General features: G+C 37.1%; 2 protein-coding genes across 2 annotated transcripts in view; both read left to right on the top strand.

The window, feature by feature from the left end:
- Positions 1-1,022: 1,022 nt before the first annotated feature.
- LOC121406797 (uncharacterized protein K02A2.6-like) lies at positions 1,023-4,937 on the top strand. The gene has a single exon (XM_041597666.1). It carries the CDS (start codon positions 1,023-1,025, stop codon positions 4,935-4,937), a length of 3,915 nt encoding a protein of 1,304 aa, XP_041453600.1.
- A 4,247-nt stretch (positions 4,938-9,184) lies between these two features.
- The window catches only part of LOC121408011 (ATM interactor-like), a 21,973-nt gene continuing 17,397 nt past the window's right edge, over positions 9,185-13,760 (top strand). Inside the window, exons 1-2 of the mRNA XM_041599310.1 lie at positions 9,185-9,268; positions 13,219-13,463. Of these exons, the coding sequence (XP_041455244.1) occupies positions 13,287-13,463 (177 nt within the window). The 5' untranslated portion in view covers positions 9,185-9,268; positions 13,219-13,286. The remainder of the gene's footprint in view (positions 9,269-13,218; positions 13,464-13,760) is intronic.

Genomic DNA, 13,760 nt, shown 5'->3' with positions numbered 1-13,760 from the left:
AGGTGCGCCGTGACCATTCCCTTGGTTACGGCGCAACGATTGGACGAAAGTTTTAGTTCTGCGCAGATCACATTGTGATGTCACGTCAGAAAGTTCGTTGACTTCACAGATTGGCATATTTTTAGTCATGTGACCGATGGCCCTCAGTAAAGGCGCATACTGATCGTGCTGGGCAAATTCGATCGTCTTGTCTGACGAATTATTGTGTGGCATCCTCCTTGTTTAATATCTGTTTTGGGGGTGTGTTATTGGATGCTGAAGATTGAATGAGGATGGAGTGGGTGGGGGGGGGGGGGGTGTGTAAAAAGACATCACATTTTATGGCCATGGTATCTGTGGTGATAACTGATAAAGGTCTGCAAGCGTAGACTATACTTTGTTATTACACGTGACCACTTGCATGGAGAAAGTTATGGCTGCTACCAAGATGACGCAGTAGTGATCATTGTTGTTGCATCTCAACTAATAAATGTCTGTTGTATATACGTTTAAAGAACTGCCTACTGGACTTTTGATTTATATAACCTAAGTTCCAACCATGGTGTCAGATCCTGCATTATTATGCTGAGTAACCCACCGAGCTTTGAGATGGAGGAATCATTGAAATCAGGCCAGTTCATTCCATTTTCTCCCTAACCCCCGTGAGGAGAGAGATGGTGAAAGACAAAGAGCTTATTGTATTCATGTGTATCAGTGAATGACCATTGCTGTATGTGTGATGTTATGTCCATAGTAGTTGGCTATGTCGTTGTATGGATTTGGAGTGCATGAATGTGCCTGGCCAAATTACAGTATGACGGACAGTTAGCGTGACGTTTATGGGACATGAACATTATATCTCAGTGAAAGTAGTATAATTGAGCAAACATAATTGTTGGAAAGATACAAATACTTGCTAATTATTATACTGTTCATGAGTATATGCACAAGTGATATTGGTATGTTAAAGTTACTAAACTAAAAAAGTAAGACAAAGTTACTAACATTAACGATACACAGAAACAAAGACAACAACAGACAACATGACAAATCTAAGTCAACCTCCTCCACTTGACTTAAAGGGAAATATTTCCGAGAATTGGAAAAGATTCAAACAAAAATTCACTCTATACAATGTTGCCTCAGGAATGTCAGAAAAAGATGACAAGTCACAAACATCAATGCTTCTACACGTAATTGGTGATGCTGCCTTGGAATTGTATAATACGTTTGTATTTGCCGAGGATGAGAGCATGAAGCTTGAGAAAGTGTTGGACAAATTTGAGGAATATTGCATGCCAAAACGTAATCTAACGTATGAGAGACATAGATTTTTCACAAGATCACAATTAGAGCATGAGAGTGTTGATCAGTATGCAACTGAATTGCGAAGTCGTGCACAGTCGTGTGAGTTTTCTTCGTTGAAAGAGAGTCTTATACGGGACAGAATTATCTGTGGTATCTTAGATGATGGTCTAAGAGAGCATTTGTTGAGGCTAGATGATCTCACATTGGATAAAACGTTGCAAGTTTGTCGGGTTGCTGAACAAACTCGAACGCAGGCCCAAGCGTTGAGTTCCACCGGGAAAAATGCCTCAATTCCGGTTGATTCTCTCAGCAAGAATAAGAAATCTTCTGGTAAAAAGTCAAACCAAACAAGACAAACAAAACCTCAAGATCGTACTAACAATAAAACATGTACAAGATGTGGTAATAGACATACCAAAGAAAAATGTCCTGCACAAGGTAAAACATGTAAAAAGTGCGGTAAGCAAAATCATTTTGCTAAGTGTTGTCGTACCCCAGTAGCAAAAGTCAATGAATTGCAACACTTAAAGGTAGATTCAGATGGTTTCATGATTTGTTCAGTTGATTCACAGGAACATGAATCAAAGGAAGAGTGGAAAGTCAATTTGAGAGTCAATAATGAGCTAGTTGAGTTCAAGATAGATACTGGAGCTCAGGCTAACACTCTCCCTGAAACAATCTATCACAAATTGAAACCAAAACCAAAACTACAAAAAGCCAAAGTGAAGTTAACAGGTTACTATGAGACTAACATTCCAGTAAAAGGTCGTTGTTATGTCCAAATGGAGTACAAAGGAATTAAACACAGTGTTCAATGTTTCATCATTCCTGGAAATCGTCAACCATTACTAGGTCTCAGGACGAGTGAAGAGTTGTATCTAGTAAAACGCGTCTATCATGTTGATAAACAAACAGAGATTAAAACAGGCAAAACTGTAGTGCAAGATTATGACAATGTATTTGTAGGATTAGGATGTCTTCCAGGCAAACATCACATTACATTGAAAGACAATGCACAACCAGTTCAACATGCATGTCGCAAAGTTCCATTTCCACTCCAAAAGAAACTAAAAGAGGAACTAGATAAGATGGAAAACATGAATGTAATCAAACAGGTTGATGAACCGACAGATTGGGTGTCTTCTCTTGTTGTAGTCAAGAAAAAGAATGGTCAACTCAGAGTCTGTCTAGATCCGCGTGATCTTAATCGAGCAATCAAACGAGAACACTATAAATTGCCTTCTAGAGCTGAAATAACCTCTCAGTTTGCTGGAGCCAAGTATTTCAGTAAATTAGATGCATCAAGTGGTTTTTGGCAAATCCAACTAGATGAAGATAGTTCCAAGCTTTGTACATTTATCACTCCGTACGGAAGATATAGATTCTTGAGACTACCTTTTGGTATCTGCAGTGCTCCTGAAGTATTTCACAAGATAATACATAACTTGTTCGTAGATATACCTGGTGTCAATACCATGATGGATGACATAGTGGTATGGGGAAGCACTCAAGAAGAGCATGACGATCGTCTGAGAAAAGTTCTAGACATCGCACAAAAATCAAACCTGAAACTCAATCGAGACAAGTGTGAGTTCAATGTGAACCAGATGACTTTCATTGGTGACTTGATCAGCCAAGATGGAGTCAGACCAGATCCTAAAAAGGTGGCTGCCATCAGAAACATGGCAAGACCAACCTGTAAACAGGACATACAAAGGTTCTTGGGGATGATAAATTACCAAGCAAAATTCATTCCAAACCTATCAACAAGGTCAGCACCTCTACGTATTTTGCTTGACAAGAAAGTAGAGTGGATGTGGGAAAATGAACAAGAAAAAGCATGGTGCGAGTTGAAAGAAGCTCTAATGAGTCAACCAGTGCTTCATTTCTATGACTCCACAAAACCCACAAAGATATCAGCTGACGCTTCAAAAAATGGACTAGGAGCAGTTCTCCTACAGCAACATGAACAAAATTGGCATCCAATAGCTTACGCATCAAGAGCTATGACTGATGCAGAAACACGTTACGCTCAGATAGAAAAAGAACTCTTAGCTATCACTTACGGATGTGAAAAATTTCATCAATATATCTATGGTCAAAAGATAGAAGTTGAAACAGATCACAAGCCACTTATCCCATTGTTTGTTAAGTCATTGGCAGATTGTCCTCTACGCATTCAAAGATTACTAATCAGAGTACAGAGATATGATCTCAAAGTGTCATATACACCTGGAAAGTACATGTTCACTGCCGATACACTGTCACGAGCAGTAGATCCAAAAGCAGAATTGAATGTTGAAACTGAAGAAGATATCAGAGTCTATGTAGATATGATAGTACAAGCAATGCCAGTAACATCAAACAAAAGACAAGAAATTGTTGAAGAGACCAAAAAAGATGTAGAGCTTCAAGAGTTGCTAGCCACCATCAGAAATGGTTGGCCAGAAAGTAAGCAACAATGTCCAGCTAGAATAAAACAGTACTGGAACATTAGAAGTGAACTCTCTGAAGCAGATGGAATCATATTCAAAGGTTCTAAGATAGTAATTCCAACTTCCATGAGACGGTACATACTAAACCAAGTACACGAAGGTCACTTAGGCATTGAGAAATGTAAGAAACGTGCTAGGGAAGTAATATATTGGCCAAGAATCAATGCAGACATCACTGAAATGGTCCAAAATTGTACTTCATGCCTAATGTACAAACCAAAACAACAGGCTGAAAGCCTAAATCCTCATGCAGTGCCTAATCGTCCTTGGGAAAAAATTGCAGTAGATCTATTCACTTTGAACAAAAGAGAATATATGGTCGTCGTCGACTACTACTCACAATTCATTGAAGTATGTACTTTGACTTCAACTACAAGCAAGGCCGTGATTAATCACATGAAAGCAATATTTGCTCGTCATGGTACACCATGTGAACTGATGTCGGATAATGGTCCTCAATTTGCAAGCCAAGAATTCAAAAGCTTTGCAAAAGAATGGGATTTTCACCATACCACATCGAGTCCACATTATCCACAATCAAATGGCCTCGCAGAAAATGCTGTGAAGATTGTCAAAAATCTCATACTGAAGTCACAACACAGTGGACAAGATATCCACAGAGCTTTACAAGTCTATCGAAGTTCACCAATAGCATGCGGAAAATCTCCAGCAGAACTTCTGTACAATCGTCAGATTAGGTCAAACCTTCCCATGCTTGATACTTTGCTCAATAACCAACAGATTGATACTAAATCTGTGAGGGGAAGAAAGGATGAGCAGAAGGTGAAACAAAAAGAGCGATTCGATAAACATGCTCATGACTTGCCAAAGCTAAAACCTGGAGATCATGTGATACTCCAAGACATGAAAACTAATACCTGGTCACAACATGGTATCATAAAGTCTGTCAATAATCATAACAGATCATACCAAATTGAAACAGCCACAGGCGAGATACGTCGCAGAAACAGACGTCACCTCAGGCCAGATCCCAGACACCAAGCCGAGTCTATTCCATTACCAACACAGGATGACTTCGAGCTAGATGACAGCACAGAAGCGGAACCAGCATCTGATGTTCGCGCATCTTCGTCACCATCCCGAACAACCAGAAGCGGACGAGTCGTTAAACCGCCAGATCGTTTAAACTTGTAAATAGAGGAAAGCGAACTAAACAGAAAAACTTTCGCGTTTCGTTTTGTAAATAGCCACATGAGTTCAAAAATAACTTTGAAACTGTAAATGGTTTGAACTCTAATACAACCCCATGATAACTGCATGATTGCATGTGCATGATATAAATTTGCATGTTAAAGTTAATCAGCAATACGGGATTGAATTTATCGCTATCACAAAACTCAACTCAACAGATGTCTCTACCGGTTAACGAATTGTCGCATCATACAAACAGCAAAAATGAAATATATATGAACTGTAAGGTTGCATGTTAAAATATTTGACAGCGACAGTACTCCAGCTTTAAGGGGCAGAATAATCCCCTAGTACTGTTGTAAGTGTACAGGTAGTCCACCCTGTCACTCTGTAGTTTAAGAAGTATTATATATGTGTATATAAACCTTTTTAAAGAAAGGGAGGTGTGGTGATAACTGATAAAGGTCTGCAAGCGTAGACTATACTTTGTTATTACACGTGACCACTTGCATGGAGAAAGTTATGGCTGCTACCAAGATGACGCAGTAGTGATCTTTGTTGTTGCGTCTCAACTAATAAATGTCTGTTGTATATACGTTTAAAGAACTGCCTACTGGACTTTTGATTTATATAACCTAAGTTACAACCAGTATCTATTGATATTCAAATATGTAAACCTGTAAACAAAAAAAGTGTCTGCGCTCTCGGTCACTTTGAATGATCTGACAATCGATTTGCCTCTATTGGTGAAAGCATGTTGGTTCCCTTCGTGAAAATGTGACAATTAAACGTTTTACTGTTGTTGTCCGGGGGGGGGGGGGGTGGTGAGCACTGGCGTAAATCCGTGTTGATGGGTGGGGGATGACTAAAATATTTTGCCATTGTTTGGCAATCAATCAGGTATTTAGATATGCAAGGAATTGTCATTGATATGTCCACAGTGGTGTACCGTGGGTCACGGCATTGTGGGGGCACCAGCAAAATTTTTGAATCACTGAGTGGGCGCTCATTTGACAGTTATACTGACCTAATTGAGAAATTTTAAGGACAATGTCATTAAACGGATATGTATCTCACTGATCAAATAAAGCGAGCGCGAAGCGCGAGCTGAATTTTTTTTTATATTCACACCTAAAAAGGGACATAATCAAATTTGTGTAAACACGACAGGTACCTGTCTTGCTAAACAAAGCGAGCGCGAAGCGCGAGCTGAAATTTTCGCATATTTTGACCCCAAACAGCGAGATTTTAAGGAATATATTTTAGGAATCCATTGAGAGTATGCATATCTCACCATAGTCATCTAATGCGAGTGCCAAGCGCTTGCTGATTTTATTAGAATTACATCTGAACACATGAAACACTTTTTGTAGTCAGTGCAATCATGATTTGATTTTGATTTTGATTTGATTTATTGTTTCACATTCCACAAAAACATACATCTTGAACACAATTATGAATACATGATGACAAAAAATACATAGTTGTAGTATTTAACAAGAAAATATACAATTACGTGAAATATGAGGAACCTATTAAAAAGCAAAGCTTGTAAACATATGATTATCATACGCATCTCACTAATCAAATATTGCGAGCGCGAAGCGCGAGCTGAAAATTTAGACTTGAAGTGGGGCATTCTAAGGTTTCTTTGTAGGAAGTAACTGGGACCATACGTATTTCATTAGTCAAATGAAGCGAGCGCGAAGCGCGAGCTGAAATTTTTTTTGATATTCAGATCAGAAGAAGGGACATTTTAAGGACTGATTTTAGGAATTCATGAAGAGCAGACATATCTCACCAATCCACTAATGCGAACGTAATCACGGACAGGAAATGTTTCATATATACGAAGACCTTAACATGGGGCAATCACTTTTTGAGTCATGTAAAAGAAGCAAATGTCACTACATAAAACAATAACTCAAGTGCTAGGAAATATATTTGGTTTATATTGACTTGAAAACGGGATGTTTTAGTACTTCAGGATTATATATCTCGGTAAACAGACAATGCGAGCACCAGGAACAATGAAGACGTAGGCCCTGGGCAAATTATGTTTCATTCAGTTATGATAAAAATGTTTCTTAGTACGTAACATAACATAATTATAATATAACATTATAATGAATAATATTTTCTTCTTTCCCACTACGTTTCTCTTCCTTTCTCCCTCTTTTCTCCTTTTCCCCCTCTTTTGGGGTGAGCCGATGGAGAGGGGGGGGGGTATGTCCCCCCCCGTAGTTACGCCACTGTATGTCCATATGGCAAATACCGGCCCTCCAATATTATTATTTTTCTTACCCCATGATGGTTCAATGGTTTTATTAGAGATTACATTAAAAAAATTGACTTTCCATCTTAATCCCTTCCCAAAGACCCCAACATTGATGAATTGGAAGAAACGAGGGTTTCTCTTAAATGTTATTATAAGGACATAAGTTTTTTGTTTGGAAATGGTGAACTGGCTCTTTATTTGCATTTTATGATTCAATAAAATATTGTTTTATTTAAGCGGTATTTCAGCAAGAATTTTTACCAATAAAGCAACTATCTCTTGTGATTTTTTTTTTCATTTCTTTCGTAAAAAGTGGGGGGATGTTTGTACAGGCCATCCCCCCTCCTCGAAAAGTGTGGGGGTATATCCCCCATCCCCTGGGATTTACGCCAGTGGTGGTGAGTGATGGTTTTGTAGTTTTGTCGACGAGATACTTTAATTCTATTAAAGGAAAACTAAATTAAAAACTTAAACCAAATTTCTTGGCCTCTTCATTTTAACAATATCTTCTGGAGTTTTTCATGAAAGATCGACCTGTACGTTGGACGCCTTATCAGCCAGAGTCTATATCTAAAAGTAAAAACAGCTACAGTAAACCCCAATGGTTCTCACAATCAACGAAAAAGTATTTTTTTTTCTAGATTGCAAATGTTGATGAAACGGTCTCCTGGATATTCCAGTTCGGTGTTTTTCTAACAGTTGTAAATTTGATCACGATTTTCTAACGCTCTTAAATAATAACCATGTATATTGTTTTGTTGGCCTACAGCGAAACTCACGACTGTGACGGTGCGTGACGGACGCCTCACGCCTGAATAGTCATTTCGTCGTGTACAGATTAATAACCAAGTGTTTTCAATCTAGAAACTCGAACTCCCGTCTCTTTCCCTTTGAAATAAAATTCTCAAAACACTAATACTTGAAATGGCCTCAATACTTCTTCGCTGCTCGGATCAATCCAATACAATTCGCAATCATGTTTGCAGCGACAGGGATATAAATAGGTTTCTTGGGCGACTGAGAAATTTCCCCAGTTTGATACAGACTTGTGTTTTTATACCGTCTGAATATAGCAATTAATATACCAAGAGTATAAGAGCTCATGAATTAAGTAGTAGTTTTCAGTGACCAATCAATCATACAAGAAGCGACCGGGAGTTGCAGGCCTTCATCCCGTACCAGATGATGATGATGATGAAGAGCTCTAGCTATGTTGGATTTTCTCTTTTTATTTAAATAAACTCTAGGGTGGATCGACTTAAATGTTTAATTATGGGAGATATAGGTAATCCTGCATGGGTTCTCACTTATGATAATAATTAATAACAAGTTAGTAATATTTTAAATTGTCAATGTGATTGGCTAATACAACACCTTGGTTTTGATCCGGGCTTTTGATACAGACTTGTGTTTTTGTACTGAATATAGCAATTAATATATACCAAGAGGCAAGAGCTCATGAAGTGAGTTTTCAGTGACCAATCAATCATACAAGAAGCGACCGGGAGTTGCAGGCCTTCATCCCGTACCAGATGATGATGATGATGAAGAGCTCTATGTTGGATTTCCTCTTTTTATTTGAATAAACTCTAGGGTGGATCGACTTAAAAGTTTAATTATGGGAGATATAGGTAATCCTGCATGGGTTCTCACTTATGATAACAATTAATAACAAGTTAGTAATATTTTAAATTGTCAATGTGATTGGCTAATACAACACCTTGGTTTTGATCCGGGCTTTTGATACAGACTTGTGTTTATGTACTGAATATAGCAATTAATACTAGTATACCAAGAGGCAAGAGCTCATGAAGTAGTAGTTTTCAGTGACCAATCAATCATACAAGAAGCGACCGGGAGTTGCAGGCCTTCATCCGATCCCGTACCAGATGATGATGATCGATGATGAAGAGCTCTATGCTATAGCTGCAGCTGCTAGCGCTACTAGCTAGCTAGCTCAACGTACTCTATCAATAGTCTAGTCGCGTCGATATTTGCTCTCGCTTCGGTAACGGTAGACAGACGCCCGCGAAAAGCCTGCAGAATTTCTATTTTAGTAAGTTTTTAATTATTTTGATTTGGGGGTATATTTTCGTAATATGTATCACAAAGTGAGAAGGTTTGGTAGAATACAATTCGTTTTTATTTCATACCATGGCATTTCAATTTTTCATTCTCCAAAAACATTGCAAACAACATTCAAGTGCCTCTGTAACTATCTACAGTTGACATTGCTATTACTTTTATGTACCATTTCTTATGTACACAAGTAAATAGGTTTATCACGAACTCTTGATAAATGTGTTCCAATAGCACAAGAGCGAATTCACCAGTTATATCACATAGTCTGATTGTTCAAATTTTGAAATCTCCTTGACAAAGGTGTAGATGGCACCACATCACCAAAAATACTGACATACCATAGGTGTACTGCTAACAGTAACAGCCTAGGCCTTTCCTCTTCATCAGGATCTACAATTTGACATTATCTGGCTCTGGCCACGCCCACTCATCCTACGAACCACTCATTCAATGAACAAGGTTAGAATGCTACAAACCACTCATCCTACGACTCTTGGCTCTTGCATCTCTTGAGGACTCATGATGATGTCTTTTTCAAATACTTTGACATACCGTAGATATATTTCTTCATCGTTGGAGTCTTGAATCGCCCTTCATATATGTATAAGAGACATGTAATTGTAAACAAAGATGGATTTCCCTAGGAAATTCGTCTTTTTTATTAAAAATCACGTAAATGGTTGTGATTTTATTAAACTCTACACCTTCCTACGCCTAATGCGTAGGAAGATTTAAAAAAATAGTCAATTAAAATGTTAAAGAATAAAGGTTTCTTACCAGACCGATGTCATGTACATGTAGATCCCTCGATCCAAATATACACAACGCAAATACAATATTAGGGTCGACCCTTGAACCGCTCATGTATGACGTACATCCGGTTAGCGATGCCGTTCTGAAGAATAATTTATAGATGAAAATTATTATTTCACAAATATTAAAATTTATTACGTGATTATAAATAATTAGTATAATACTGCTAATTATCTTTAATCACGTAATAAATTTTTAGGGGGTTATTTTGCACACAGAGAAAAACTTGTTTAGGGGGTGTTTGGAAATTCCTTGGTCTCGCGTGTGTACAGCAACATATTTGTTGCTGAAATGTTGATTAAAACCATTCACAGATAGGAAAGTGACTTTGGGGTTATGGAGTGTGCAGCATGAAATCAAGAACCTTTGAATATGTTTTGAAGCCACCAAGCGCGAAAAATTAATCCTGCAAAAATAACAGCGTTTACAGTTGGCCTATATATCTGAGTATGAAGTGTGTGAGTTAGACAGTTGAAATCTGTTTACATTTAATATTGCGCTACATTCAGCATTCTTGCCATTTTTGTTCTTGCATAGTACGTGTCAGAACTTACATGGTGATTTTTGCTTTTGCGTTGCCTTTTTAACTTCCAAAGTCTTTATCTCACCAAGTATCGGGGTCGGCCTCAATTAGAAGGTAATTTCATCAATTACATAATCAATTACATTTTTTTAGTAATTGTAATTTTAAGTTTTGAATGGGTTTGATGAGCCATACCTTGCCAAATATACAACCTGAAATAGCTTTAGGTATAAGGCCTATTGTGTTTAATCATAATAAAAAAACATAATTTTTTTAATTGCATATTTGTGATTTTGATAATTTGTATAGTCTGCCAATGACCAAAATCATCACATTTCTGTACAGTACAGAGTCAGACATTTTAACATTGTATAATTGGATTGGGTTTATGGTCAAGAAAATCAACCAGAACTTATGCAATTTTTTTCTCACAAAAAATAAAGAAATGTTGTGTGTGCTATTCTTGCTTGCATCTGATTTAAGGTATTGATTGTGAAATAAATTAACATAAGAATATAAGACCAAATAAAGATTCTTCACATAATGTAAGTCTGAACGTCTCTGACCTGTGTCATTTTACCATTAAGATCTATAACAAAACCAAGTATCACTTTGATCCTGCAGAATAGTAGAATTCACATTTTCTTTATTTAATTTTTTTATTTCATACAATAGCTACTTTGAGATATAACTGAAGAAAATAGGTGTAAATTTGAAAAATTGTTGTGAAATATTTTTTGGCCTTGTCTTTGTACATGTATTTACATGACAATGACATTGCACTCTTATTTTTCAATTATCTAACAGTGAAGAGGAATGTTCTATCTTTAATCTGATACCAAATTTGTAGTTGGAAGTCAAAAATATTAATGTTTTGTGTTATTTCCAATGGAAGGCCATATTAATCTAATTCTGAACAGTTGCCTCTCAGTGGTGTCTTCACATTTTCATTTCAGGGTCCCGTAACACAAAGGTTAGCGATTAATCACACGCTTGATTTTTACGATTGATTGTACATTGTAGTGTGGAATCATACGTAGAAAAATGTTTTACGTTTATTGCTATGCTTTGTGTTAAGGGCCCCAGAATATATCCTTGCAATTACAAATTTACTTTATTTAATTTGATTCAAATCATTCATTTTCCATTAAAAACTCAATTAAAACAAATAGGCCTACAATTGCCTACATGCAAAATTTACTTAGAAATTGGAAGGACCCTATGGAAAGCAAAGCTTGCGAGAATGGGGCCCTGTAGAAATAATATAAACAAACAAGACAAATTTTGATTAAGTATAGTTAAAAAAACTATAATTAAAAGAAATTGTACCTCATCCATCATAAGCATACACGATCACACCAACACATATGTGTAGAACATTGAGAAAGTGAATGAAACTGAGTAAGATAGGAAATGAGGGATAGTGAGAGGGAAAAAGAGCAGAGGAAAAGAAAATGAGAGATAGAGAGGGAGAGAGGAGAAAGAAGGAGATACTGGCCGATAGACACAAAACATACTCATAACTGATACAGCAGTCAAGCAAAATTTTGGGGTGACTCCATCCATTTTCATCCGCTCCAGACAATAAACAAAATGGGTAAACAATGGATAGATGCTCGATGGATACAGAGCGTATGAAACACGTACGCAAAAAGTACACAGCGGATACATAATATTTTCCAATGGATGTCAAGATTCTTTTCCGTTTTACATCCTCTCTGCATCCGTATTAAAAGTGCAATGGGACCAGGCCTTAAGACATTACTTGTCGAAGAAACTAAGTTGAAGAATACTTTGTGCACATCAATTAAGTTGAAGAAACTTTTACATTGTAAGGTAACAAATTCCAATTGGGAACACTATGAAATTTTGCAGTACATTGCGTCGATGAAGAACTGCAAAAGGTATTTTAGTCAATGGCTGTCAATCATGTGAGTCATTTTCAATTAATAAAACTTTGCTATACAAAAAAAATGTGGTACCGGTATTAAAGTGATCAGAACAATGTCAAGTACGGTAATGTGATGTATATCATGGTATATCATTGATCCCAGAATTCTGCTGCCGTTACAGTAGGCCTTTTACCTGTAAAAACAAGAAAACAATAGATTTGGTCCACTGAGTCAAAGATATCTGAATGGTAGTGTACATACTCGAATAGTTACACTATTTTAATGAATTGTAAGAGAATTATTGTGTTCGGCATGATAAAGAGGGCACATTGTGAATACCATACATCAAGCACATGCAATTAATGCATATATTTCATAAGGCATCCAGTGATTCCTAAGTTTACCGTCTTACCATGAGAGACCTTGTGGGTCACCCAACTCACTTTACCCTCTAGGTCTAATGAAATATTTAATGAATGATGGATTACTATTGCAGTGATGAATAATGATTAATCATTAGACCCGAGTCTGATGTGATACCAGGAGAACTTGTGTTTGAGCAAGGTGGTGAGCACACTGCAGCCAACCTATCTCTGGATTAATGATGGGTAACGTAACAAGAGAGTAACTTTCACGCATGTAGGCCTATTATGAAACTCACAAACATTCTTTTCCATTTTTGTTTTATCTTCACAGACTCCACTGAAGACTGAAAAAAATGTCACCAGTTTGGACATGACGCAGATGGGGCATTCGATGTAACCATGGAGACGCTGGAAGCTAGTGGGAGGAGCGACCCTGTAATCGTTTGTCCCTCGGAGGATGAGCTCAAAGAAGAGCCTGTGATGAATGTTCCTTGTATAGTGGATGGATGTAAAAAGATATTTAACACCACAGCAGCACGCAGCATACACATCATACAAACACATAAGATTTATAAGGTACATTGTATAAATAAAACAATTATGAGAGATTTAAGCTTGGGAGTATGTAAGGTGATTAATGGGACCTGTTATCATTCTCTTTAATCTTGATTTTAGTAGTGATGGTGATAGTTACAGGGATGCTTCCCGCTGAAAATATTTATATCTAAATAAAATATCTAATTGAAATTCACAGTGCAAAATTATGAAAATGTCATCAAAATCGGATAACAAAGCTATTGAATTTTTAAGTTAAAAAAAATTGCAATATTTTTTGGAAACAGTTATATGCACGTTGAATATTCATTAGGTGGG

Source organism: Lytechinus variegatus, chromosome 2 (assembly GCF_018143015.1).
Source record: "Lytechinus variegatus isolate NC3 chromosome 2, Lvar_3.0, whole genome shotgun sequence".
In the NCBI taxonomy this organism is placed as follows: domain Eukaryota; kingdom Metazoa; phylum Echinodermata; class Echinoidea; order Temnopleuroida; family Toxopneustidae; genus Lytechinus; species Lytechinus variegatus.
This window is presented reverse-complemented; position numbering and strand designations above follow the sequence as displayed.